Source organism: Rhinolophus sinicus, chromosome 8 (genome assembly GCF_057876585.1).
Source record: "Rhinolophus sinicus isolate RSI-liver-muscle chromosome 8, RSI-T2T, whole genome shotgun sequence".
Lineage (NCBI taxonomy): Eukaryota > Metazoa > Chordata > Mammalia > Chiroptera > Rhinolophidae > Rhinolophus > Rhinolophus sinicus.
Window position 1 is genome coordinate 82,220,721 of NC_142508.1, and position 27,551 is coordinate 82,248,271.

The window sequence follows — 27,551 nt, forward strand, 5'->3', positions numbered from 1 at the left end:
AGGTGAGGACCATCACTGTGTCCCCACCCCCCCACGTCAGGCATCTGACCCCTCATGGCAGCATTCTGACTGGGACCTGCCCCCTGCTGAGAGACTGACTGGGCAGAGGCTGGGCCCCTGGCGGGCTCTGCGTCCCCGCAGTGACCCCACCCCAGCTGCTGGGACCCTGGGTGGGAACGGGACAGCCTGCTGCCCACCAGAGCCCACCAAGGTGTGCCCCTCACCCCAACTTCTGGAAGCACTTGGTGAGGCCAGCCCCCAGCTGGGCCAAGTCCCCACGCAGACCTTCCCTTGATTTCGAAAGTCCCTGTGGCTCTGCCAGCGGACATTCCGATCCATGACCGCTCATAGCTGGGAATGTGGGGAGAACAGCCCCCACCTCCATTGCATGCATGGACACCAGAGCCCCCAGCCCCTGGGCCAGGCTGGAAGCAACCTGTTCCTAGATTGGGAATGAGGGTGGTGGGCAGGGGGCAGGGCACTAGAAAAAAATACCTGGTTGGAACCCCTGCTGTCACGGGTGCGGTGGGGGCCCCAGCACATAGCCCCCTCCTCCCATCTCCTAACTCAGCTCTCGCACCTGATGCCAGCAGCTGGCCTCAGACAACCCCCATGTCGCTGCCTGGGGGACCCTGATTCCTTGTCCCCAGCACAGCTTGTCCAGTCCCGTGTGGCCCGGGCCCAGGAGGGCCGAGCAGACGCATGCCCACTGAGGCCTCATTTGCGTCTGCAAGAACTTGAGCCAGCTGACATGTGTGGGGCATTAGCCCCTATCCTGCCTCTGCTCTCTGACGGGGCACTGCGAGGGCCCCGGGGGACATTTTTTTAAGAGGTGGTTTTCTTTTGTGCAAGGGAAGCTGGAAAATTCAGGGGAGGGATAGAATTTGAGAAAAACAGGAACAAACCCTCAAGCATCGTGACATGAGAGCAGAGCAGCCCTGAGGCAGGTTTCGTGGCACTCAGCACCCCTTCCTGCTCGTGGTAAGTCTTGGGGGTCTGGACGGGCTGAGGGCCTGGCACTGTGACCATCCCAGCACTGGGGGGCCACTCAGCTAGTGGGCACCTGCTGTGAGCCTAAGGAGACCTCTGAGTTTGGACGGGGGCAGAGGGCCAGAGAGGGGAGGGCCCAGCAGGCTGGAGTCCTGGCACTCGGGTGATGGAGGGAGGGAGACGGAGCGAGGAGCACTGTTTCAGGCAGAGGGTACGCCGTTGGCTTCTGGGGTGGGGGAGGCAGTGACATAAGGCAGAGCCACCTACTCTCTGGCAGTCCCTGAGGGAGGGAACCCCGCTGTGCAAATGGGGCCACAAGGCAGGCAGCCGTTCTGGGGGGACTGGGGGATGGGGTACGACACCAGGAGGGACATGGAAAAGCCACCAGCCTGTGAGCTGCAAGTTCATCAGGGTCTGGGGCTCAGCTGGAAGAGCAGAAGATGGGGCTGGGTCACCTGAAGGCCCCCGTCTGCTGGGGCCTAGCAGGGCTGTTGGCAAGAACAGCGTTGCCAGGTTCCCAGGGGACGTTCCAGAAGCCAGAGCCAGGTGGCTGCACAGAGGTCACACCTGCCACCGCCTGTGGATAGAGAGCTCAGCGTCATATTGCCAGGAGCACAGGTGGAGTGAAAGGGGCTCGTGCGGCCACCTGCAGGAAATGCAGCTTACCACAGCCGAACCCAGGGCTGCCAGACTCCAAGGTACTTGCCCCTCCCGACTGCTCCCCTGAGAGTGACAGGTGGGTGCCCCACACAGTGACGTGACAGATGAGGAAACGGGCATTGGAAACAGCACCAAGATCGGATGTCGGGCTCATGTTGTCCTCTGACATCAGGCACCATCTGTCTGTCCAAGTTCGGCCCTTTGCTCATTCTCCACAGAGGCTGATGTGGGGGCTGCCACACACAGCAAGCCAGCCATGCCATCACTGCCAGACCCCAAACACTGAACCCAGGCAATAGAGGTCTCCAGGTGGTTGAGGACCAAAGGCCAAAGGTCCAGATAAATGAACAATGAAAGGTGAGTCAGGGGCCTGGCCAGGTGGCTCAGGTGGTTGGAGCACCGAGCTCCTAACACCGAGGTCACCGGTTCAGTTCCCACATGGGCCAGTGAGCTGTGCCCTCTACAGCTAAAATTGTGAATAACAGCTGGAGCTGGGCTGCAGTGAGCAGCCGGAGCTCCGTGTGAGCTGTGGTGGGCTACCGTGTGCTGCCATAAGCGGCCGGTGGCCAGCATGAGTGGCTGGCAGCCGGCGAGAGCTGCCGTGAGCCGCTGTGAGCGGCCAACCGACGAATGGCAACTTGACTGCCTCAGCTGGGGGAAGCACAAGGCTCATAACACCAGCACGGGCCAGGGAGCTGTGTCCTATACATCTAGACTGAGAAACAACGGTTTGAACGGGATGCGGGGCGAGTGAGGCGGAAGAAAGGGGAGAAAAAAAAGTGAGTTGGGGAGACGGGCTGTCCCATCACCAGAAGACAAAAAACGCCTAACTGACATCGTTTCTGTAAAAGAACTGGTGCCAAGGGCAGGGCAACACCAGAAACCACTCCTGAGACATGAAATACAGAATTCCCAAAAGGAAGCGTGAGGAGCAAGCACCAGAAGACAGGCTGAGGCCACCTCCTAACACATAGAACAAAAGCGGAAGGAAACGTTAGCAGGAGAGAGAAACACCGGCTGAACCTGGGCATCCAGCCTGAGGGGCAGCAGTGCCGGGCAGGACCCGGGAGGAGCTCAGGAACGCGGCCCTGGACAGAGAGAGGCACAGGGACCCTTGGCTGAGCCGGACGCCTGACAAACGCAGCCTGAAGCTGAGGCTCGTCCCTGAGAAGGTGCAGAACCCGTGGCTGATGTGGTGACACCTGTGTCACCAACAGAGAAGTGGGACTCAGAGCAAGTCTGGACTTGGCACCCACCACACAGATTCCAGACCACTGGGCCCTCCAGCGCCGAGGAGACCGGCCTGCAGCCCAGGCGTGAGCGTCTGGCCCTACTGCTGGTCAGCCAGAAGGGTCGAGCGAGGACATGCAGACACTCGCAGACTCAGAGGTTTAGTCCCCATGTGCCACTGCTGGGGACATGTGACGGCCAGAAGCCGAAGAGGAGGGAGACTTGGAGCTGGAAGTGACTGGGACCCACAGAGCAGAACACAGACTGGGAGACTGTGGATGGAAAGAAAAGGCAACAGAAAGGCAGGGTGAACAAACCCCTGGGGCCGGACGCTTCCCTGTGGTCTGCGAGGGACCCATTGTGAAGCAGGACCCCAGTGACTTCCGTTCCACAGACTGAGGCCGAGAGATGGGACCAGCCCACTGGGCACTCACCTGGCCACCCCACAGGGTACAAATCCGAGAGAAATAACGTGAGGCGAGCACACAGGGCTCCCAGCTGCACCTGGGCCCTGCTCCGACTGTGTCAGCCCACGGTCCCCAGCTGGATTCCTGTCACGTCTGAACAGGGTGCTCTGGGCCCCCACATGGTGTGGCTGAGTGGCCTTGAGCCCTCTCCAAGTAGCACCTAAGGACGCATGGTCATGACCCCAGCTTAGCTCCCAGAAATGCTGTCCTGTGAGCAACTTGTGAGAACCATCCAGCCACTGTGAATGTGCCGGTGAGACCATAGCCATGGGGTGCTGTGTTAGAGCTGGGTGCAAAAAGGCTCTCAGAGTACTAGCCCTTTATTTAAAAAGTTGTGTAATTTGTTCATCTGTGCAGTTTTACTTTTTTCAATTATTGCATTCAAGTACTACCTGCCGCGATGACTAAGGTTCCGGCAGCCCCACTTTGAAACTGGTACCTGAGGGCGGGGCTTTGCTCTCCCCACGCTTGTCCAGCCAGTGCTAGCTGACATTGCACAGGTGGAAAGACTGTGCCCGTATGCAGGCTGGGGGCTGAGTGGATGCAGCCCAAGCCTGTTAGGGCTAAGGGTGGTGGGCAGGGAAGCCGGGCATCTGGAACCCGGTGTCAGGCTCTCAGACCCCAGAGCCTGCCTGGCGTGTGGGGCCCAGCAGATAAGGACCCCGGCTCCATGGGAACGCTGGCACTCCAGGTTTCTGACCCAAGCCCCAAAGTCCAGCCTGCTCGGTCAGAAGCCTGTAGTGGGAACGTGGGTCCCAGTGAAGCCAGGAACCTGGCAGCAGACCCCCAGCATTGGGGAGGTGTGTGGAGCAGCTTCTGAACGACTTTCAGTTTTTGTTTGCAGACCTCAGGCAGATTCCATCCTGAGGGAGGCCACGCTGGCCACCTCTGAGCCTCATCCTTCCTCTGGACCCTGGCCCCTCCCCGTAGTTCACCGCCTCTTACTAGCCCTGCACCTGGCCCCTCCCCGGGGTCGACCGCCTCTTACTAGCCCTGCACCTGGCCCCTCCCCGGGGTCGACCGCCTCTTACTAGCCCTCCGCCTGGCCCAGACAGCAACGCCCAGCCCTGGACCTCGGACTTCCTCCTACCCACCCTCGCGGGGAATGTGCTGACGGCTGATAAATGGGCAGCTTCTGGCAGCAGTCTTCTGAGCAAAGGCCTCTGCGTTCCCTCTCCAGCCCAGCTCATCCTCTGGTGCACAGGTCAGCCAGGCCGGGAGCAGCGGCAGAAGCAGGCTCCTGGGGACTGTGTCATGTGGACCAGCTGGTGGCTCTTGCCCCTGGTGGCCGTCTGCACTGCAGACCGGTTCCGGGAAGAGGCCGAGAGAATTATGCGGAGCACACCTGTCATTGATGGGTAAGCGGCCACTCGAGGGGCAGGGCCTGGGGCAGGGCCTGGGCCGGGGCCGGGGCAGGGGGGATGTAGGAGCAAACGCACCTAATCTGAGGCAGGCGCTGGCCTGTCTCTGCCTGGACTCAATTTCTCCAACTGTAACACGGGCCGCGGTTCTTTGTAGGGTCTGTAGGGAATGCAGCAGGGAGGAGGCACATGCCAGGGCCCCCAGGGTGCTCCACAACCTGGCCCCACCCATACCCAGGGGCCAGACCCCAGCTCAGAGTGGTAGCTGGGGCTGAGGGAGGTTGGGGGCCTGGCCAGGGTCACACCTTCCAGCAGCCACAGCATTTGCACAGTGGAAGCTGCAGATGAGATGGCATCTGGCACAGGCCCCTGAGGCCCCTCTCGGCCCTCCTCCTAGAGACACTTTCCCATGTCCACCCCCCTGCATGCACCTGGGTGTGACCCATCAGGGGCATGGGCAGCTGGACCTCACTGCAATGCTTGGGGGTATCTCACACTTCAAGGCCCCAAACCATGCTCCTGCAGCTCCACTTCCAGCCAAGACCCAGGTGACACCTTGTCGCTCCTTCTCTGAGGTCTCAACCAACCTGGCAGTGCCTGTCCCCTTCATGTCCCAAAGCATCTGCACTGAATGCTGTTCCACCCTATACTGGGCACCTTGTGAACTGCTGACTCTCCCCTACTTCTGGCCAAGGTCTGGTCCCAGCCCTGACAGAGTGGATCTTGGAGACATAAACCCCACTCTTTCCTTCAGCTCAGGGGCCCCTGCCCGTGGCTCCCAGGCAGCTCACAGGGCCCTCCCTGCCGCCCACAGTCCTCGGTGCTGCAGGCAGGCCTCACCTCATACTGTCCACTCTTGGGCCTTCCAGGACCCCTGTGTGGAGCCTGTGTGCACCTCCCCGGGAATGGTGCTGGCACACGGTGCTCTCGGGGTTGGAGTACTAAGGAGAACTCTGCGCGTGCTGGTGCTCAGTCATCTCTATTGTATGCAGTCATCACTATTTTTGTTGGACAGAAAGCTCTTCGAGGAAAGCAGAAAAAACAGGGAGCTGCAGGGGCTGGGGGAGGACGAGGGCGGGGCAGGGCGCACCTGGACCCTCTGTCCCCTGTCGTCCTCTCTGCTTCTAAGGGCCCTTCATGGCCTCCGTACACATGCTTAGGGGGCTGGTAGTGGGAGGCAGGGCAGCTGCTCCTCATTCTGGGGGCTCAGGCATCTGGGCACCAAGGAGGGGTGAGTTCAGGTGTTGGGGCTGTCCAGAGGAGCACGTGAGCAGCAAGATGGCTCAAAGAGCCCAGGCAGTCAGAAATCCTCAGGGAGCTGGGATTGTCCAAACAGCGAGGAAGCTAAGACTAGGCTGACGGAATCCACACCAACAACGGATCAGTTAATATTGGTTACCATTTTAGGTAAGAGACCCAACTAAGTGGCTTCAGCAACAAAGACATCCAGAGCGCATCCTGGCACAGTGTTCATAGTGCCAGGAACTCTGTGGTCCCCGTTCCCACAGCCACCTCATGGTTTAAAGTGGCTGCACCAGCTCCAGCCATCACATTGGCATGCCACCTAGCAGGAATGAGGAAGGATATAGAAAGGGCAAAGGATGAGCAACAGCTATCTGTCAAAGACAGCCTTTGGAAGCTGCCACAGAGTGGACTTAGTTACATGGCCACACTCAGCTATAAAGGGGCAGGAAGTGTCTTTATTTCAAATGGCTACAAAAGGAGGGGGTGTTACCAAGGAGAAGGGGGAGAATGGGGAACAGCCAAGCAGCAGTGGCTCCCACAACAGCTGCTGTGTTTGTGCTCAGCACTTGCCAGCCCTCGGACACTCGCCTCTCCCCTTGAGTAGGCTGTCACCACCACTGAGGACATTCAGATAAGGAAGACCCGGCAGACTGCAGGACAGCAGCGTTGACCCCAGGGCTGAGGGGGCCTCTGTCCGCCACTTTTGGTTCCAGGAACGGAGGAAGGAAGAGCAAAGTACCCCTCCCTCCTGGAGGGGCCCTGGGTGGCAGCTGGAGGGTGGGGCTGGATTTTCTAGACAGGCTGGGGGTCCTCGGGCAAAGGCATCAAGTCCCTTCCAGGGGCCCTGCCCAGCCCTGCCCCAGGGACAGCGCCCACCCCTGTAGTGACACGGTGACCTTGTCTCCCTGGAGCTTACCCACTGGCTACCACTCAGGCAGCAAAGGTGTCCTAACCCCCAGACCAATCCCTGTCACGTCAATCACATCTCCCAATTCACACAACACCTTCTCCCTTCCCAGAAAGCAGGGATGGCTTCTGGGGTCTGAGATGCAGGTCAGAAAGACGGGGGTGGCATGGGGGGGTGTTGGCACCGGTAGTCCCCAGGCATTCCCAGGACAAACCCCCTCCAGGCCCAGGCCATCCACAGCCCCTTTATCATCAGATTAGGGACTGACCCAGAGTGCCTGCTGAGATGTCCCATCTGTGTGCATGTGCCTGTGTGAGTGCATGTGTGCGTGTGTGCATGTGTGCATGTGTGTGCATGTGTGTGTGCATGTGTGCGCATTGACTGGTTAAAGCTCAGATTCCAACTGGTGGGTCTACCTGGGCCTGAGACCATGCATTTCTCATCAACCTGGGCCTGTGCTGCTTCTACACACGCACAGGAAGTGGACAGAGGACAGAGGCCAGGGAGGGAGTCTGTGGGCCCAGGTCCACGTGGCCATCCTGACCTGCTCTGACCCTCCTCCTGGCTCCACCAGGCACAACGACCTGCCCTGGCAGCTGCTGACCAAGTTCAACAATCGGCTTCTGGATCAGAGGGCCAACCTGACCAGTCTGGCCCACACGGAAACCAGCATCCCCAAGCTGAAGGCTGGGTTTGTGGGGGGCCAGGTACAGTCTGCCAGCCCTGCACTCTCCTATGTCAGGGTCCATCCTTCTCCCCTGGCTCCTGGCTCAGGTGCAGCCCCTCCCTGGTCGCGGTGTACCCCATCCCCTCGGGGCCACAGGTCCTTGGAGACGACTCCAATAGCCCCAGGCTGTGGGGACGGCTTCCAAGATGGGAAGGCATGCAGGGGGCAGGGCAGGAGGCAGGGCCTGGGGCCCCAGGTCCTAGCTCCTATCCCCACGGCCCCAGTTCTGGTCTGCGTACACACCCTGCAACACCCAGAACAAAGATGCCGTGAGGAGGACGCTGGAGCAGATAGACGTCATCCATCGCATGTGCCAGATGTACCCTGAGACCTTCATGTGTGTCACTGACAGCCAAGGTGGGCCCCGCACCCCCCTGGCCCTGCCCCAGCAGATGAGCTAAGCGCCCCCTGGGCCCAGGTGCTCACTGCCCGGCTGGGCTCTGCTCACAGGCATCCGACAGGCCTTCCAGGAGGGGAAGGTGGCCAGTCTGGTGGGTGTGGAGGGCGGCCACTCCATCGACAGCAGCTTGGGCGTCCTGCGGGCGCTCTACCACCTGGGCATGCGGTACCTGACCCTCACACACAGCTGCAACACGCCCTGGTGAGTGACCTCAGGGAGGCCCAGGCCTGGCCAAGGCCCTGGTGGTGGTGGTGGGGGAGGTGAGGGGCTCAGGCAGCGCCCTGAGGGTCTGGCACCCTACTCTCCTGGTGAGTCCCCAGTGGGGGGATGACCACTCTCCCCCCCCACCCCCCGCCTGCTCTCCTCTCCCAGGGCCGACAACTGGCTGGTGGACACAGGGGATGATGTGGCCCAGAGCCAAGGCCTGTCGCCCTTTGGGCAGGTGAGTGGGGGGCGGGGCCAGGACCATGGTCACCCTCAGAGGACACAGTGTCTTAACTCCCAGGACCTGTTTCCTCACCTGCAAAATGGAGCTGGCAGGGGTGGCCCCACGGTGGGACCCACTGGCCATTAGCATGGCCCCAACTTTCTAGCCACTGCCCAGCAAGAGGCCCCCGCCCAAGTGCCCTGCCCCCATGCCTAGACCTCTGGGCGGGGGCTGCAGTGAACCCCGGAAGGCCTCGGGACACAAATGTGCACAAGGTAGCCCGCAGGGCCCAGGGTGCCAGCCGTCACGCTCCATGCCCCCGGGCTGGGCTCTCCTGGTCCCCTGAGCCCCGTGTCCCCTCAGAGTGTGGTGAGGGAGATGAACCGGCTGGGTGTCATCGTCGACTTGGCCCACGTGTCCCTGGCCACCATGAAGGCCGTTCTGCGGCTGTCCAAGGCCCCCGTCATCTTCAGCCACTCCTCGGCCTACGCGCTGTGCGCGCACCGGCGCAACGTGCCAGACGACGTGCTGCGGCTGGTGGTGAGTGGCCCGCTCCGCCCCGGGGCGGTCCTGACGCGCTCAGGTGCCCCGCCTCCCCGCCGTCCTAGGGCACCTGGCTCCTCCGGGGCCCACAGCTCCACCCTCCTCCCCGAGCAGAACCAGACAGGCAGCCTGGTGATGGTGAACTTCTACAATGACTATGTTTCCTGCGCACCAGAGGCCACCCTGTCCCAAGTAGCGGGTAGGTGGCCGTGAGCAGCCCAGCGGCTGAGGGTGGCAGGGACTCTCGCAGGACCCATACCTGTTGCCTCCCCCGCCAGACCACCTGGACCACATCAAGGCGGTGGCGGGAGCCGGAGCGGTGGGCTTTGGTGGGGACTTCGATGGTGTTTCAAGGTGAGGGCCCACGGAGACGGTGTTGCGGACGAGCTGGGAGAGCCAGGACCCCCGTGATGTATTATGAGGGCTGGAGGAGGGAAGTGCGTCCTGAGGACCTCCCCAGAATGTGTCGCTCAGAAGGCCACTCCACCGGGCCCCCAGTGCCTCAGGATGGGGGGGCGTGGGCAGATCAGTGGCCTTTGGGGAGGTGGGTAGCCCATGGGCCTCCAACCCGTGGGCTGCTGAGCCCCGTTCTCTGTGCCTATCTCAGGCTCCCCTCGGGGCTCGAGGACGTGTCCAAGTACCCAGACCTGGTCGCTGAGCTGCTCAGGAGGCAGTGGACAGAGGCGGAGGTCAGGGGCGCCCTGGCTGACAACCTGCTGAGGGTCTTTGAGGCCGTGGAGCAGGTGAGGGGGCTGCTGCGCTCACCTCCCCGTCCCCCCTCGCCCCCCTCGCAGGCAGGCAGCCCAACCTGTGTCTATCCCCAGGCGAGCAATCACGCACAAAGTCCTGAGGAGGAGCCCATCCCTCTGGACAAGCTGGAGGCTTCCTGCAGGACAAAGTACGGCTACTCAGAGGCCCCCCGCCTCCACCAGCAGCCGGGGGCCCTGCTGGCCTCCCTCGCTCCCCTCCTCCTCAGCCTGTGTCTTCTGTGACACGCTGGGGACCAAAACCCCTCGGGCTCCAGGAGCCTGGGGGAGACTGTGGCCATCAGAACAGCCAAGACTCCAGGAACACTGCCCCACCCTGCACAAGCGCTGGCCGATCCTGAGCAGGCACCTGGGCTCACCTGGACAGCATGCTGTGGGAGGTCAGCCACAGGCCCAGTGACCCTCAATAAAGACAGTGACCCCTTTGAGTCCTGAGGGTGTGTCATCAGCACCCTGGCCCTCGAGGGGGCTCCTGTGCATCCCAGCACAAATTGTGAGAACTGGCCCCCTGGCTGGACATCTGGACACAGGAATCCTGGGTCTGAGCAGGGCGGCGCTAGAAAGGGCTCCGGGTCTGAAACAGGGTTTGACATGGACATTGCGGGAGGGCCTTCAAAATCACGTGATCCAGGCTCCAGCACCATCCCATACGTGTACACGTGTGTACACAGACATGTACACCTACACACCCCATCCCGTGATACCTGTACACACCTGCGCACTCACACCTACACACATCCTCAGTGATGCACGCACATACCTGCACATGCCCACACACACAACTACACACCTACATCTTGTGATGCACACACACCCAGGTTTGGAGCAGGGAGGGCTCTGTGGGGCCCACTCCTGCAGTCTCCTCCCACATGAGCTCGCAGACCGGCAGGGCACGAGGGCTTCATGGAGCAGGCAGGCACAGCACCCCCTCTGGACATTCGGTGATGTGTCTTGAGACAAAAGGGCTAGTGGGTGAGACCCAGGGTGGGACTCAGCACATCACTGCACCCCCTTTCCACTTCCCCCAAGAATTCTGCCCCTGGACAGCGCAGGCTGCAGGCTTGGGCACTGGGGGTGGGTCGGCCTGACAGGGCAGGAAGTCCTCTGCCCAACTTCTCCATGCGGTATGAATCCCCATGGGGCACCTGTCTCATGGGAGGCAGGGGCCCACCTACAGGTGCCTGCGGGTCCCCCAGGCCCTGGGAGCCAGCAGGGGCCTGAGTAGGCTGGGAACCCTGCCTAGGCTGGGGCCGTGTCTGGTCCTGCGCCCCGTCCCCAGCAGGCACCCGTCCAGGTGGATCGAAAGTGACCAGAAGGGGCATATGGGGGCATCTGCTGATCACTTGGGCTTCAATACTAGTCCTGAGATAGTCTTAACCACATTAAAAGCACACCAGAGTGTGCCCAAGAATACACTTGGCTCCCAGAGTTCTGCTGTCCCACGTCAACTCTTCACATTCACTAGTTCTCTCATTCCCTCATGCCCTCCTCGAGGCAAAAACACACAGGCTTTTCCCGAAGATGGTCTGGGGGTCCTGGTAACCCAGGCCCAAAGCTGGAGCCCCACCGTGGCATGGAGCCCCATCTTGGGGTACACGCACATTCCCTAGGCAGACAGACTGCCCTCCCAGCCCATTTCCCCTGGAAGGACGCATATCAGCACCTTCCAAGACCAGTGTCCAAGCAGCCTGAGGGCCCTGGTGTGAGGAGCAGCAGAGGGCACACCGGAGCTGGAGCTGGTGGCTGGCCAGGTACGAGTGACGGGGGGCCAGGCTGAAACCTGCCATTGGCGCTCACTGGTGTTTCTCAGGGTGCACAGAGCATGTGCAGACCTGGATTCCGGTGCACACAAGAATAACTCACACCCACAAGTCCATGTCGATGTATATAATGGAATAATAAGTAGGGAGCAGAACTACAGACACAAAACCACCACCAATGTTACCAGAAGACTCGATGGCACGGAAGTCAAGGGCGTCACATGACATTTACATGTTTGTAATCTTCAAATTTCTCCCCTCAAAACACTCAATAGAGAGGAAATACAAGTTTTGGGGGAGCAGTCTGGACACCTGTCCCAGGTGAGCGACAAGATTGTGCCATGTGCTGAGACACTGAGCACACTATGCCACTTCTGTGGGATTCCCGTCAACAGCTGGGACCTCAATGTCACGTGAAAATGTTACACCAACCCTAATGGAGGGGCAGTCTGCAAAGGAACTGGCCAGCATACCCTGAGACCACCCACGTCATGGAGACAAACAGGAGGCACGTCCCAGATGGGGGAACGTGGGTGTGACAAGTTCGTAATGTTGGGTGGTTTCCTGCTTATACAGGGATGTATGGTCAAGCAGGAAGTAGATATAGAGGACGCTGGTCCACGTGAGTACAGAAACTATGTACTTAACTTTTATGAAATTTAAAATTATTCCAAGGTAAAAACTTAGAAAATTCAAATTCCGGGTCTGACTCCATCTGTCTGGGTGTGGCCTTACAGCAGCCCGCCTGCCCTCTTCAAGGGACCCCCAGCCTCCTGTGTGGGGAGCTGGATGGCCAGAGAGTCCCACGTGTGGCTTCCCCCACCCCAAAGCCACCAAAGCAAACCTGGAGAAATTTCTCAGGGATCAATCTGTTTACTTACGACAGCATTTTAGGAAAAGGGAAACACGCCTGGTGCCCTTTGATGAGCAGCAGCCTGCCCCCCCCCCCCCCACCAGGGACCAGGACACCAACCCCCAGTATGTGGACGTCCCGCGGGTCCCAGCCAGGGAGTAAGGCCACACAGCGCCCCAACCCCACTCCCGCCAAGGCTGCCACCCCCCACAGCTCATCACACAGGACACCCCGGGCTCCCAAGTCCAGGAAGAACCAAACGCAGAAGTCCAGGGAAGGTGTCCAACGCTCTGTTCACAAGAACCGTCGCTGTGAGGACAGATGGGACAGCAGGAACCTGGGAAGGGCTGGTCGGGGTGGGCAGCAGTGCACGGAGTGGGCCTGGTCAGTACCTCCACACAGCTCCCACCAGCTCATGCCCAGGATGGGTCTTAGACCCAACACTCCCCACCTGCCGTCTGCTCCTATTTTGGCAAAAAAAACCACACAAAAAAACCCAACCCCAAACCCTCAAAACAAAAACCAAAACAGCTTCATGAAAACAAAGTAAACATCAGAAATTAGAAAGAAACTGCAGCCTGTCCCTCAGCCGTCCCAGGTTGTCAGGATGCACCTGCTGCTCTCTCCCGGACGCACGGCCACTGCTGGCCCAGTCGAGGGCAGCTCTCCTGAGCTTCCGGCAGCCAACTTGGCTTCCAAGGCCAACGGTGTGAGCACACAAGGCAGGCAAGGCCAGTCCGGGGACGCCCCCCATAATTACAGTGCCAGGAGACAGTGACACAGGGAACCCAAGGACCGTGAGGCTGCCTGCTCTGTGGCTGGATGGGGCTTGGCAAAGACTGGGTTCCGAGAGGTCACACAGCACACACCCAGACACCCTCCGGAGGTGGCAGTGGAGCGAGGACATGGCCCCCCAGAGTGGGCACCCCCGTGGGGCTCAGCAAGCTGGCAGGAGTGCAGGTCCAGGTTGGAGGGACCAAGACTCTACCCCAGGACGTTCCGCAATGGCCACAGGGGGAGTATTTGCTGGGTGGCCCTGGAGGACGTCCTCTACACGTCCTGGGGCTGCATCTGTTCATGGGGTATGGAGACCCCTGCCCGCTGCTGTCTGGCACCAGGGGCCCCAAATCCCCCCTCACCCGGCTGACTGCCATCACATGGCGTCTAATGGCCAGTCTCGGGCAACTCCTGAGGGGACAGGGGAACAGAAGGGAGCTGCAGGTCCTCCAGCTGGTTGGCCCAGAGTTACAGAAATTACTCACAAAAGTCAGAAGTTTCTGCAAACTCACCCACCAAGACAGAGATTCACCACCCAGCCGAAGAGAACAGGACGGTTCCCAGGCTGGCAGGTGAGGGGTGAGCAGTGAGGGTGACGGCTGCTGCTGCAGAGTCAGCAGAAAGGCAAGACGCAGTGTGTATGTGGGGGGTCGGGCCTGCCCTCGCGGTGCTCCCCGCACTCCAGAGAGAGGTGGCATGCTGCGGTGGCCACTAGTTCCTCAGGGCAGCCAACCTGCAAACCACCACGAGCTCTGTGAGGCAGGGCGAGGGCTAGGCCAGGGTGCCCCTCTGACCCCTGCCAGCCACTCCTGTCTGCTCGCTCTCAGCTTCCAAGGTGATTCTGAGATGACACCCTAGCTGGCTGTGAACTGTCCATTCTTATTCCTCACATTAGGAAAAGCATGCTTCCCTTTCTAAAGTGAGCTGCAGGTGGATGGGGGGAGGGGAACCAGTGGTGCCAGAGTGACAGAGCCGCCCTCCGTAGGCCTCTGGAGTACGAGCTGTGGGTGGGCTGGGGGTTCTGAGTTGGGCGTGTCCTCGGAAGGATGGAGCCCCTGGATGTAAGCACCATGTCACACGCACCCCTGGCCGCCCCCAGCGTCAGGGCATGGGGTGCCCACCTGCGGGACAGCTGGTCTTCCTGGCTGTGCACGGAGCTCTCGCCCAGCGCGGAGGCGCCCTCGGGCAGCTGGCTGAGCTGGTCCAGGACCTCTAGGCCATTCTCCTCGGCGATCTGTACGATGAGACTGTCCACCTGCTCCTGCGGCGTGCTCAGCGTGGTGGCCGAGCTCATGGAGTCCTCCATCACCTGGGGGCAGTTCTGGGCAGTCAGGCCCAGCCTCAAAGGGCCAGCAGCCCCTGCTGCGGCCACCCATCTGGACTCCCTTTCACGTGTGCTCCCTCTGCACACACCAGCTGCCCTCATGCCACTCGCCAAGCCTCGGGGTGCCAAGCGTTCCCGGCCCCCACACCTAGTGGTACTGCCATCCCAGCCCCACGCCCTCATCTGCTACAGCTGCATCCGGCCTGGACCACAAGAAGGACTCAGGGGCCCAGCTCAGAGGACACCTGGTGACGCTGGGGGGGACACGTGTGGGCCCACACGCCAGGCCCATGGCCACCTACCGACGTGTGCACATCCAGGCTCTGCGTCTGCTGCTCAAACCTGTCCACCACCGCGGACACCTTCTGCAGGTCCATGCTGCCCAGCGCCCTGTCCAGTGCCTTGGTCACCTGCGCCATGTTCTTGGTCACCTGATATAGGAGGAAGCAGGGAGGCAAGAGAACTGAGCAAGGAATGGCCCCCACCGGGGACAGGCCCGAGCTCTTAGAGGGCAGGGCTGGGACCGTCCCACCCTAGGCACGGAGCGCACAGCCAACAAGACCCCGGACCTGGCCGGGTGAGCAGCACTTAGGCCCCCTCTTGGCATGCCCCTGGGTAATGCCGTCAACTACAGGATGGGTAGAAGCTGCCGTGGGTCTTGGGCCCCACACCTGCTGTATGGAGCAAATCCCACCAGATCTGAGGGGTCTGGCATGACTGCCCCGCCCTGGCTCCACCTCTGCTGCAGCAGCCTGGCTGAGACTCACCCCCTTCATGGTCATGGCCGTCTGCACCTTGGAGGCCACCGCGTCCACCCGGGACGCCATGCGCAGCCAGCTCACGCCTTCATTCTTCTTGCGGATGGCATTCTCAGCGTACACGCGGGCACACTCCACATTCTTCTGCTGAAGGGCCTGGAATTTGGGGAGAGGCCAGCTGGGAGAGTGCTGCCCTGCTCAGAGGCCAGGGCGGCCCTTTCTGGGTGTCCGCCTGCATGCCCCCTTCACAGCCCTCTGCAGGTATTGTCACTGGAAGCGACCGGGAGCTTCATGAAAACGCAGAAGGGCCCAGGGTGTGCAGGGCAGGGCCCGCAGGCCAGCCCACAGAGGGGCTTAGGCAGAGCCCTGGGAAACACGGCCACCATCCTGGCCTCACACAACCACCCACACCCTGGAGGTGACAACGCCGACTGCAAAGGGACCACAGCTACGGCTGAAGACGGGACTCAGACCCATGCTGGGCTGTCCAGCTGCCCTTCTGCCCCGGGTGCCATAGTTCGTGAGAGGTCACCAAATCCAACACCTGCCACTGAGAGCAGCAGACCCCTCCCTGGAGAGGCCCCGCCCGGGCACGGGGACCCGAGGAGCCTCCAGCTTCACAGGGAACACAGAGCTGAGGGTGACAGGGTCAGGGAGCTGCATCAGGAACGCTGCTTCCTACACAATCACAATTTGTGAAAAGGGCGGGGTCAGAACACAGGGAAGGAACTGAGCGTGGCCAATCAGAGGCGAGCACAGGCGGGGCAGGGTCCTGCTCCGGAAGCCTGGGGGCGGAGCCTGCGGGCCTTGGCGGCCCTGCAGATGGATCCCGCTGATGTACTCACCTTCTTCACCTTGGCCTGCTCCGCTTTCGAGTCCTTCTCCGCCTTCTTGGCCAGTTTCTCCAGCTGCTTCGCCGTGAACTGAACAGAGGCGGGAGCCCGAGTCAGACACGCACGAAGCCAAAACGCACATCCCACTACGTCCCTCCGACACACAGAGCCCCGGGCAGCTCCCACTGTCTATCCACAGTCCACTCCTGGGCCAGGTGCCCTGGGGCCCTCCAGCCAGCGGAAGCAGTGGCAGCAACCCTCTGGCATGACCTCGCATACCCCAGCCGCGTCCTGCCTCCACACTATCCACTAGCCCCTCCCTCCCGGAGAGCCCCACCCCAGCCCTGGTCACAGTGGCCCCTGCAGCCCCCCAGAATAGGCCTCACTTGACCAGGAAGCCAGCAGGAGAGAATGCTCAGGTGACCTGTCAATAAGCAAGCTCCCCAAGACCCAGTCTTCTGACTCCCGCCCTGCTGGGGGTATGGCCTCAGCCTGCAACACCCACCTGCCTGGGAGGATGGCCACCCCCCCCCCCCACAACCCCCCCATGCCCACACACTGAGCACTGGCACTTTCTGTGATAGAGAAAGGCCTCGTTGTCTGTCTACCTCACATTCCTTCGTTCCTTAAGGGAAAAAGCAACATTTTTGTGCCCTGGGAATCCCGTCCTAACGACCTAACAGCGGAGTCCACAGCACAGGCTTGTGAACACAGTGCCGCAGTCTCAGACGCTCCCTGCCCTTCTCCTCCGGGTAAAGCCAGGCTGATGAGCATGTCAGCAGCTTGTGCCTGGCACTCCTGCCCAGTCCCTCAGAACCAAGCACAGATGGTTAACCATGAGGGCACGCGCTGGGTTAATTAGGAAGCACAGAACCACCCCAGACAGGAGGGACTCTCAAATGCCACAACACCCTCCTCCAGCAATTTCAAAGGACTCAAAGTCAGTTGTAAATGCCAATGGGACATCAGGAGGGCACCAAACACCTCAGTTGTGTTCCTTAAAGAGAACACAGCCGCTCTGTCATGGATGAACCCAAACGACCTGGTTCTGCTCAGCCCAAGACAAGGAAAGAATTACCATCTAGCCAACTGAGTAATTCCATCTGTCATCATTCTGCCTGAGCACTGTGCAGAGATCACCCAATTAATAATCTGTCCCTCTGAGTGCGACTTACACCATTGTAGCCATTTGCTGCGCAGGAGGACAGGGTTGGGGTGAAGGGTCATTCAGTACATACCTTCAACTGGAACAGGGTATCTGCAAAGACAGAAGATGGTTTGAGGACTTCAGGAATCACAAGCAGCACTTGTAACAAGCAGATGGGGTCACGATGACCTTTCTAGAAATGCACAGCGGCTCCAGAATACAGGCAGATGGCACTGACTGGGGCCTTAAAGAAGACGGACAGGCACACCGGGCCTGGGCAACTGCAGGGCCACCTGAACCTGCGATTCCTCATAGGTGACACCAGGGTGGCACTAGGTGACCAGGAAAATGAGGTCATGGATGCAGCATGTGGCCCACGATTAAAAGTCAAGATGGTGGTTTGTAATTAATGCAACTTTACAAAGGACCCTTGGAGTTCTCTCCCAACCTAACATAACAGGGCTCAGTACTTGACAGTCTATTGTTTTTATACTTTTCCTCAAAAGTAAATGGATAAACACAGCAGGGTGATGACTCTCATGTCTTCAGGGGCCACCATTACGAATGGCAGCTGCCATTCCTGAGCCATCGATCAGGCTGAGGTGCCTCGGGGGCTCGGGGGCACATGGAGGAGCGGAGACCTGAGTGTCTGGCTCCCCTGACATCTGCACTGGCTACTCACTCACCAAAGCTCAAGAGCCATCTTAAAACTATGTCAATGTATCCAATTTCTAAATCTGGAGGACTCATGGAAGCGTTTACCACAGGGGCTCAGAGGAGGCAATGAATCCAGGACAGGGGTGCTGTGTGTTCACAGGTGCAGACCACGGCTCCCCGCTGGCCCACTGGACTCAGACACGCTCTGTGTGTCTCCGTGGGTCAGTGCAGGCCTGCTCAAGGCCAGAGCCGCCTGGCTCAGGAAAACAGCTAGCGACACAGGTGGCAGGCAGATGCCGACAGCAGAGGGCACAGGGTGGCCTGGCTGGGGCCCAGCTAGCTCTGCAACCTGCTGTGACCTAAAGCACCTTTTCCCAGCCTCAGCTTTGTCATCTAGACCTGAGCGGTAGGAACAGGCTCTGAAGAGCAAAGATTTGTTGAGACAAAATCTAACCCCGGAGGAAAGCGACACCGGCAGAAGAAACTTCCCTTGAGAGTTGAGTAAGCTGTGGCGCAAAAACCAACATTTTGCGGGGAGGGAGGGTGCCGCTCATCTTCTCTCGGAGGCAATTTGTACAGAATTTCCTTCATGACGAAGACATGCTTGCGTGGCTTTTTATATTTCACGAAGTGATTTTCAAAACCTCTCCATCACATCAGCCCTTAAACACCCCAGCAAATGTGGGCAGCTTCCCTTCATCACTGACTCGTTTCTTTGTGCCCTGAGCACGGAGCGGGCCAGCGGGCAGGGCTGGGGCGACAGGTGAGGGCAGGTGGCGAGCCTGCACCGGCTCCGCTCCACCGGTCCCCACCCGCACGGTGAGGGCGTCGCCGCCCGCCTGAGACCTGCTGTGCGGTCGGCCGGGCGCGGACCCACCGCCCTGGCTGGGGTTCTGGGGCAGTGGTGCAACTGCTTCCTTTTCCGGTGCGCTGTGACCTGACATCCCAGAGCCCCAAATGCCCACGTCTCTCGCAAGCACCGGAGATTGCTGGGGGGCGGGTCTGACGCTGAGGAGGGCCGGGGAGCCGGGGATCGGGGGCCGGGGTCGAGGCCTCGGGCGCCCGCCTGAGCCCCGCCCGCGCCCCGAAGGGTGGCAGCCTCTTACCGTCCATGGCCAGTCCCGAAGCGGCAGCCCTCGCAAAGGCGGACGGACGGGATCTTCGGGCGGCGTCGATCGCACCGACCAGCTCTGCGGGGCGGCAACTTCCGGGTCGCCCCCCCACTTCCGGCGGCCGCCCTTCTCGCGAGAGGACGGCGACCGGGCCCGCGAGCCGAGGCGTTGCCATGGCGACAGCGCGGGCGCCGCGAGGTGGCGGCCTCTGTGAGTCACTCGGGCTGCGCGCCCGCCGAGGGCCGGGTTCCGGGGTGTGCCGGCGGGGCGGCGGGCTCACCTATGGGCCTTAGCGGGAGCAAACACAAACCCCACAAAGGGAAAGGTAAAGGGCCGCCCGGGGCGCCCCGCGGGGTGCGCACCCGCGAGGGGCTCGGGGTGCTGGGCGTCCCGCCCCTGCAAATCCGTACGACGCGCGAGTCCTCTGTGATGACCGTGCCTCAGGAATCTTTCATCCATGGAAATATCCATGTTTAGGGAAATGGAGTGAATCCAGTCTTTCAAGCTCTCTTATTTCATTCTGGGCCAAAGCAGAAAACTACAGGACGCCCTAGATGTGGTCAATTATAGTTCTAATTAATTATTCGTATATTCCAGGTGAGGAGCAAAAGAAGGGGTGCACCTATTCAGTACCACAGCCTAAGGGAAGGTCGATGGACAGGCACTCCCGAGAGGCTGCGAGGCCTGCAGACGGCTCCTCTCCTAAGAAAGGGAAGGCCAAGCAGCAGTGGCTTCCAAGTGAAGCGCAAGGTAGGACACGCCCAGAAGGGGGCAACCCCAGCTTTCAGTTTCAGGGAGTTTGGGGCTGGGTAAGCCGGAGTTGAAGTGATGGGACACTTAGAGCAGGGGCATCCCTGACGGCTGAAGGGTGTTAGGACTTGTATATCGGAGGTAAAGACCCAGAATCCTAGGTGGAAAAGGTGAGTTCCCTAAGGGTTTAGGTGAGGTGCGTAATGACAGCTGCATAACGAATACGCTGTAGTCGAGAGGGCCCTAGCGGCGGGCAGACACAGGCACACCGCTGCTGTCCCGGACGGTGGACATCTTTTGACACCACTGTCGTCCCTTCCACATCCTGAGACGAGAACAGAAGCTTGGAAGAAAGGCTGCTCCAGTCTGGAGAACAGCCATGGGTGAGAAGGGGCAGGGGAGCTCTCTGCTGGGGCACAGGGATCAAGGAGGGAACGTAGGTGGAACAAAGGGGTGAAACAGTTGGCAAGTATATTCGCTTGCTAACAGCCGGGTGTGGCCAGAACTTTCCCTGGGGCCATAGAATATGAAGTCTTTTATCAGTTCTAGCATGTGGATTGTGGAAATGAGACTGTTAATGAAAACAAGGGAGGTGTGATGGGGTTTGTGCCTTGGAAAAACCTTTCTGTCTCCACAATAGAGGCTATTCGGGTTAGCCAGGAGACCTGTCTTAGGCCTGTTGCTATTAAGTAGGAACTAATGAGGCAGTGGCCTAGGAATTACAAAGGATCCAGGAGGTGGAAGCAGTGGGACCTGCCGATGAGATGAGATGTGATGTGGGGAAATGGGGGAGCCAGGAAGGTGCGTTTCGGTGCCCATGAGATTGTGTAGCTGGTGGGTCAGACAGGGAAAAGGCAGGAGAAATATTGGCCTGGTGGGGAGAGAGGAACTGGGCAAGGGCAGGTGTTGGGCTTGGGAGCAAGACCTGGACTTCAGATCCCAAGATATTTATTTTTAAATAAACTTTATTTATTTTTTTATTGCGGAATATTGGGGAACAGTGTGTTTCTCCAGGGCCCATCAGCTCCAAGTCATTGTCCTTCAATCTAGTGGTGGACGGTGCAGCTCAGCTCCAAGGCCAATCGCCGTTTTCAATCTTAGTTGCTGGGAGCGCAGCCCACCATCCCATGTGGGAATCGAACCTGCAACCTTGTTGTTGAGAGCCCGCATTCTAACCAACTAAGCCATCCGGCCACCCCTTCAGATCCCAATTTAGAACCCTCACTTGAGGAAGGAAGACTGCAGGAAGGGCCAGAGTCCTAGAGAGGAGGTTTGGAGAGTGCTACCTGTCTGTCAGGAGGCTTTTGGGTGCAAGTCACAGAAAAGCCAGCCAGACGTGGCTTTGCTGCCGAAGGGTTTGATGTCTCCCAAATAAAGGGGTATGTGCGCCCACACTTCACCACCCTCAGTATCCATGGTCCCCAGATTGCTGGACAGCTCCAGGGGTCACAGCAGCCAGGACGGTGCCAGGTCCCTGAGAGGTGTTTCTCCTTGCTCTGTATCAGCAAGGAGAGCCTTTCCCTGGCAGGCTCGCCTGCCCGCCCTCTCCAGGATGCATCAACCATGAATTCCTGGGCTGGGCCTCTGCCAGCAAGGGGAGGTGTGGGCAGGGGATGGCCTGCTGCAAAGGAGCCAACAGTGTCTGTCGCACCCTCATTTCAGGGGGGTGGAGAAAGGACGGGTATAGAGGACAGAGAGCAAGAGCGAGGATGGAGTTTCAAGAAAGAAGGTGAAGAGTGCTTTCTCCATATAATGGAGCATCTTAGCAATAACAGGGACAAGCTACTGACACATGCAGCACCTTTGGAGGTGAAGGAACCTCCAAAGCTTGATACTGAGTGAAAGAAGTCACGTGTAAAGACCACATGTATTATATTCCATTTATATAAAATTTCCAGAAAAGGGAAATTTATATAGCGGGAAGCCTAGGCAAAGCGTGGGAACAGGGTCTGGCCACAGGGGGCATAGGAGGCCTTTGAGAGTGATGGAAATGTTAGAACTGGGTCAACGGTTTCCCACCTCTGAAAGTTCACTAAAAATCATTGAACTGGATGCTTTAAACAGGTGAATTTCATGGTGTGTAAATTATACCGCAATAAAGCCATTAAAAAAGAATGAAGGGGGACTCCTGGAGAGTGTTAAATGCTGCACAGAGGGGGTGACCCGGACAAGGTCACCTGTGAGCTCCATGGGATCCTGTGAGGAGCTGTCCTCCGGGGCCTCGGAGAGAACAGCGTCCGGAATCACAAGTGCAGACAGTCTGCCAGGAGGACATCTAAACCAGGACGCAGCACCTTGTCTTCTCTTACGTCTGTTTTCTGCGTCTAAGGAATTTCCCTGTCAGATTTGGAAAAGCTGGGTCTTTTGGAAGTCAGTTTCTTTACTTGACCTAATACCATAAAAGCTTTAGGGATATGGAGAGTTCCAACAAGTCAAGAATTCTGTGTGTAACTGGGGACAGAGCCAGGAGTGCAGTTTCCAGGCTCTCGCCCTCACGTGGAAAGGTGCTCATTCGGGTAGTAAATGGCCATCAACTGTGATTGGATGGCCATCGGCTGTGGCTAGTTGGCCGTTAGCTGTAACCAGTGAGCCACTGGCCACTAATATGTGGGGGCTAGCAAGAAGATGGTGGCTGGCAAGCGCGGATTGCAGTTAGCACGGCAGATTGCAGTTAGCAAGCGGTTGGTTGGCTGGCAGAGAAGCAGATGGCAGGTTGCAGGTCGTGTGGCTCCTGCTTCCTGTGTCTCTAACCCAGACGCTAGCGAGACTATAGTGGTATGACTCTCCTATCTATGGCTCCGTGGGTGTTCCTTTTTGGCCTCACCATATCCTAAGTTCTTATGCGGGGAGAGCTGAGACGTCGCCTGACACCACCCTGCATGACAGTGACACACGAATTAAAAGTAAGCTTTACTACCATGGGATAGGATTCAGAAAGTGACTGCTGGACTGGGCTGTGGGGAAGGCTGGCTCACTGGAAAGGGGCCTGTGGGAACTTTGTGGGGTGCTGGAAAGTTCTGCGCTGTGTCTGGGTGGTTACACAGGTGTATACAACTGTGGAAACTCGTCCAGCTGAGCACTGAAGACTGCATTTTATCTTGTGTGAATTATTCCTCAAAAAGAAAGCATATCCATGGGTCCTTGTCTCTCAGAGCTGCCCCCAGATTCTTTCAGTGTAAATGGGTGGGATAGATGGAGACGGTGCTTGAGGTTTGCTGCAAAGTCAAGGAGTCTGCGTGTGGCAGTCGGTGTTTCCCAAAGACAGCACAACACCTCCCTTTCCTCGTGTTGTCTGGTGTGTCCCTGACGCTCCTCCCACCTGGGGGGTTATCTGTGTTCCCTCCTTAAAATCTCTGCAGGCTTGACATCCTCTTGTAACCCATAGAATGTGGCGGAAGTGACTACTGATTCTGGGCCACAACAGGCCACGCAGTCCTGCCTTTCTCACTGGAGCTCTCATCTGTCCCCTGTGGAGGTCTCCTGGTCTCCTTCCAGCCTAAGGGCCAGCCTTCAGATGGTCCAGCCCCGGCTGGGCCACCACCCACCACGCAGACGCGGCGCCAGTCAGCAGCCCTGTGCGTGGCCAACATGCGTGCCTGTACATCAGCTCAGCTGAGCCTTCAGATGATGAGTTGCAGACGCCAGACTGTGTCACCTGGGAATCCACAGGTGACAACTGCCCAGTCGAACCTGTCCTGACTCCTGACCCATAAAGGTCTGAGGAAATAAAATGGTGGCTGCAGGCTGCTGAGGTTTGGGGCAGGATCAAGTAGTGAGCAGGGCAAGGCTCAGCTGGAGCAGAGATGAAGTCTGAATGTGAGTTTATAACTGGCAGCCGTGGGATGGCACATATTGCACTTTTCTGGCTCCTTCTGTATATGCTTAAATTTTCATATTACAAAATCCACAAACGGGCGGGCCCGGTGGCTCAGGCAGTTAAAGCTCCGTGCTCCTAACTCCAAAGTCTGCTGGTTCGATTCCCACATGGGCCAGTGGGCTCTCAACCACAAGGTTGTCAGTTCAACTCCTCAAGTCCCTGCAAGGGATGGTGGGCTCCGCCCCCTGCAACTAAGATTGAACATGGCACCTTGAGCTGAGCTGCCTCCTGGATGGCTCAGTTGGTTGGAGCGCGGGCTCTCAATCACAAGGTTGCCAGTTCGATTCCTCGACTCCCGCAAGGGATGGTGGCTGTGCCCCCTGCAACTAGCAACGGCAACGGGACCTGGAGCTGAGCTGCGCCCTCCACAACTAAGACTGAAAGGACAACAACTTGACTTGGAAGAACTTCCTGGAAGTACATACTGTTCCCCAATAAAGTCCTGTTCCCCTTCCCCAATAAAATCTTTAAAAAAAAATCCACAAACATACACACATTATAGAGATTAACATACCACAAATTTGCAATCAGCCAAATCCAAAATGCTGGATATCTACTGAAAAAAGGACCCCAATTTTTCTACAAATAAATAACATGGGGAAAAAAGAGGGTGTGTTATTGGGTTCCAGCTGCTATAACGAAGTACTGTAGGCTGGGGGCTTAACAAACATTTCTCATAATTCTGGAGGCTGGGCAGTCCCATGATGTGGGTGTCGCTGAGTCGCTTCCTATGAGGACCCCTCCCTGGCTTGCAGACAGCTAATTGCTGTGTCCTCACATGGCCAGAGAAAGAGGGCTCTGCCTCCCCTTTTATGAGGTACTAATCCATCGTGGGGGCTCTGCTGTCATGACTTCATTTAAACTTAACCTCCCAAAGGCCCCACCTCCAAGTCCAATCACATTGGGGTTAGGCCCTCAACATAGGAATTTGGGGGACACAGACATCCAGACCATGACGGAGGACTGTTATAAGGAGACTTGAGAGGCCTGTGAGCCAAGTGCAGTGTGTGGACCTGGACGAAGTCATTGGTGAGATAATCAAATTGGGTCTTTGATGGTGATAAAGAATGAATGATAATTTTCTTTGATGTGACAATGGCATTGTGCTTACACTTTAAAAGTCTTTCTCTGATTGTGATACAGACTCCATTATTTATGGGCAAAAATTGTATGTCTGGAATTTGCTTGAAAATACGCAGGAAAAACAACAGGAAGAACAACAAAACGACAAGATGTTGATTGAAGCTGCAGGATGCATATATGGGTGCTCACACAATTGTTTTTATGTGTGTCTGAATATTTCCCTAAGTTAGCTTTATGAAGGTAGGGAATGCTTAATTGCAAGACATTTTTGAAAACGAAGAGGAACTTGAGCATTTATTTATCAGCTATTAGAAATATGCTGAGTGAAGAAAGCCTCAGTTTCTTCCCTGTAAAACACCTTAAAAGGGGCCCTATTTGAGAAGCTTGCCGTGGGTTGTGGGTCATTACTGTCATTACTCTAGGGCTCAGAACACTGTCCCGTGTGGCTGGGTCCACGAGGTGTTCAGCAGGGCGCTGAACAGAGCTCGCTGCAAAGCAGCAGGAGCAGTGTGAGCCGTCTGGTAACAAGCATGTGACAGTGTGAGTATTCTGAGCACATGTGCGCCGATACCTCTAGTGCTTTAACAGAGGCCTGAGGGACATGCCTCAAACTTGTCACCTCCAGCGGGCAGGCCGTGAAGGAACTTGTGCTTTTGTAGTTTGGAACATTTGACAAACTCAGCATCTCACCCCGTGTGCATTCCTTTAATTAAGAAAATGCGGCCCACAGAGCAGTGTCGTCCCTACAGCAGCACTCCGGCCCCTGAGGGCACACAGCTCTGGCTCCCCGGCAGTTGTGTGGTGGAGCCTTTGGCTAGGCAGACCTGCCTTTGCGCTCCTCCCTGCCTGCTGCCTGAGCCTTCAGGCAGCTGTCGCCCCACGTGGCTGGCACAAGTGGCTCCTATCTTCTTCCCAGAAAGAGGCGTTTACTGTAAGTTTCGGACTGCTCGTGTATGGTTTGGACTGCTTTCAACCTCACCCATTTCTCTTTCCGGAACCACGAATCTAATCCTGCGCTGTGACCCAACACAGACGTCTGCTTTACAGCAGAGCTCCCACAGACTCACTCAATGCCTGAGTGTTTTCTTCCTTCTAGAGAAACCTGATGCAAAGGTAAAGGCAAGCAAGGAGAAGGTTGTTCCACAGATCGTCATCACCAGAGCCTCAAATGAGACTCTCAGTTCCATCAGAAGTGAGGAGCAGAGAACCATTCAGGAGTGGACTACATGGGGCCCCTACTCCCGACACAGGAACCCCAGTACGGTAGATGCCTATCATTTCCAGAACAATGAATAAACAGCCGCCCCGTCTTTGTTCACTGTGCTCTGAGCCTCAGTCATGAGGGCAGACGGGCACCCTGCCCTGTGGGAAGCTGCAGGTGCCCCTTCAGGAAATGAGGTTCCCCCCATGACCACCTTTGTCTCACCCCACCCCCGAGCTGCTGGCAGCTTGGCCGAGGGCAACAGTGACTCTTAGATGAATTTGAATAAATAAATTAGGATACCCCTGTTGGAAGTGGCTGGCTGTGCAGGGGAATGACAGACGGCAGGCAGCATCTTGCTGACTCTTGGGGGCCAGTTGCCTCTGGAGCATGCAGTGAGTCCTGAGCAGTTGTAGTGAATGAGATGTCCCCCACTCTTGGAACAAAAGTGGGGCTCTGAGGACTGTTTCAGGTGTCACGTTCCAGAACAGGGAAGTACACAGTCACTGCAGAGGCCCACAGGCTCCTCCTGGCCTGACCGTAATGTGATCCAAGGTATCAGAGTCCAAAAGGAGAATGGAGAGGGAGGACAGCTATGGCACTTACAACTGCAAGTGGCCTTGTCAGAGCTGTCCTGGGAAGAGGGGCGTTCCCATGTTTCTGGCTGTGAATGAATGCTCCCTATGGTGAGGTGCCATCCAGGGGAGCCCCCCAACTGTCCCACCCTCACCAGCAGCGCTCAGGTCAGGCTGCAGAGTGCCCTACCCTGTCTGGTCCCACACGGTTAGTCCGGAGACAGTGTGTTAGCTCCTTTAGTCCCAGCATGCTCAGCAGGCTTTACACACGGTCAATATCAGTGAGCAATATATTCTTTTAGTATTAAACAGTACAATTAGTTTCAGTATAACCCAGAAAGAACCATAAATCTCATATTTACATTGTTTACTAACGCTTTAGAAGCATCATTATGTGTATACATTTATTTATGCATTCTGACTGCCACAACTAAATATTAAAAAGAAAAATCAAGCCCATCCAAATGTGCATTTGATCCCATACGGTCAGCACACCCACCCTTCTCCACAAAATTTGTAGTAGCCATTACATTTCTATTATTTGACCTAGAAATTGGCCCCCTCCTACCCTTTTCCTGAACATCTCAATCTAAAAACCGTATTTACCATACAAAGCACATAAGTTTAGCAATCAGCTTAGCTTATGAATGAATTGAAAAAGGCCAGAATGAACTGATGGTCGTCAGATGGGAGGGGTGTTGGAGGCAGGGTGAAAAAGGGGAAGGGATTAAGCACAAATTGTCAATTACAAAGTAGTCACAGGGATGTGAAGTACAGCACAGGGAATATAGTCAACAATATTGTTAAAACTGTGTATGGTGCCAGGTGGCTGCTAGGCTTAACTGGGGGATCACTTTGTAAGATGTATAAATGTCTAACTACCATGCTGTACACGTGACACTGACTCGCGTATAATACTGAACGGCAACTGGAATTGAAAAATAAAAAAAATTTAAAGGCTAGAATGAACTGAATATGATGAAATGAAAACAAGGTGTTTTGAGTCGTTAAATTATGATTAAGTTCATAATTATCAAATGTCCTTAACTCATGTTATCATTTCAGCATTTGTGGTCCCGTGCCTGCGCAGGAGGTCTGTCCTGGCACTCTCCTTAAAGCT

The 27,551-nt window shown here is 57.5% G+C and overlaps 3 protein-coding genes across 9 annotated transcripts; 2 read left to right on the forward strand and 1 right to left on the reverse strand.

Moving 5' to 3' along the window:
• The first annotated feature begins 692 nt into the window (after window positions 1–692).
• DPEP1 (dipeptidase 1) lies at window positions 693–10,152 on the forward strand. 6 transcript variants are annotated; one of them, XM_088800395.1, is made up of 11 exons: window positions 696–981; window positions 1,869–2,007; window positions 4,528–4,705; window positions 7,435–7,567; window positions 7,812–7,944; window positions 8,038–8,188; window positions 8,360–8,429; window positions 8,778–8,954; window positions 9,072–9,156; window positions 9,236–9,311; window positions 9,565–10,152. In XM_088800395.1, exons 2-11 carry the CDS (start codon window positions 2,001–2,003, stop codon window positions 9,947–9,949), a joined length of 1,395 nt encoding a protein of 464 aa, XP_088656521.1. In that variant the 5' UTR covers window positions 696–981; window positions 1,869–2,000; the 3' UTR covers window positions 9,950–10,152. The 6 variants fall into 6 exon arrangements, with proteins under 6 accessions (XP_088656523.1, XP_088656521.1, XP_088656522.1 ...); XM_019740524.3 differs by lacking the exon at window positions 1,869–2,007 and having other exon boundaries at window positions 722–981; window positions 4,552–4,705; window positions 9,565–9,700; window positions 9,782–10,152; XM_019740523.3 differs by lacking the exon at window positions 1,869–2,007 and having other exon boundaries at window positions 723–981; window positions 9,565–9,700; window positions 9,782–10,152.
• Window positions 10,153–11,596: 1,444 nt separating this feature from the next.
• CHMP1A (charged multivesicular body protein 1A) lies at window positions 11,597–19,154 on the reverse strand. Its single transcript, XM_019740525.3, has 7 exons — window positions 18,940–19,154; window positions 17,268–17,287; window positions 16,042–16,119; window positions 15,206–15,352; window positions 14,741–14,869; window positions 14,236–14,423; window positions 11,597–13,847 (listed from the first exon to the last, which is right to left on the reverse strand). The coding sequence occupies exons 1-7, from the start codon at window positions 19,118–19,120 to the stop codon at window positions 13,826–13,828; spliced, it is 765 nt and encodes a 254-aa protein (XP_019596084.1). The 5' UTR covers window positions 19,121–19,154; the 3' UTR covers window positions 11,597–13,825.
• On the forward strand, window positions 19,144–27,396 carry SPATA33 (spermatogenesis associated 33). 2 transcript variants are annotated; one of them, XM_019740526.3, is made up of 3 exons: window positions 19,144–19,270; window positions 19,543–19,695; window positions 25,752–27,396. In XM_019740526.3, the coding sequence occupies exons 1-3, from the start codon at window positions 19,228–19,230 to the stop codon at window positions 25,949–25,951; spliced, it is 396 nt and encodes a 131-aa protein (XP_019596085.2). In that variant the 5' UTR covers window positions 19,144–19,227; the 3' UTR covers window positions 25,952–27,396. The 2 variants fall into 2 exon arrangements, with proteins under 2 accessions (XP_019596085.2, XP_074171104.1); XM_074315003.2 differs by lacking the exons at window positions 19,144–19,270; window positions 19,543–19,695 and adding an exon at window positions 23,087–23,706 and having other exon boundaries at window positions 23,844–27,396.
• The last annotated feature ends 155 nt before the right edge of the window (window positions 27,397–27,551 follow it).

Coding starts and splice junctions, on each gene's coding strand:
- DPEP1 (XM_088800395.1), top strand. Junction 8,189..8,359: donor CACAGCTGCAACACGCCCTG/GTGAGTGACCTC, acceptor CTCCTCTCCCAG/GGCCGACAACTGGCTGGTGG. Junction 9,312..9,564: donor GACTTCGATGGTGTTTCAAG/GTGAGGGCCCAC, acceptor TGCCTATCTCAG/GCTCCCCTCGGGGCTCGAGG.
- CHMP1A (XM_019740525.3), bottom strand. CDS start 19,120: ATGGCAACGCCTCGGCTCGCGGGCCCGGTCGCCGTCCTCTCGCGAGAA. Junction 16,120..17,267: donor ATACCCTGTTCCAGTTGAAG/GTATGTACTGAA, acceptor GCCTCTGTTCAG/TTCACGGCGAAGCAGCTGGA. Junction 13,848..14,235: donor GAAGACCAGCTGTCCCGCAG/GTGGGCACCCCA, acceptor GGTGGTTTGCAG/GTTGGCTGCCCTGAGGAACT.
- SPATA33 (XM_074315003.2), top strand. CDS start 25,373: ATGCGGCCCACAGAGCAGTGTCGTCCCTACAGCAGCACTCCGGCCCCT.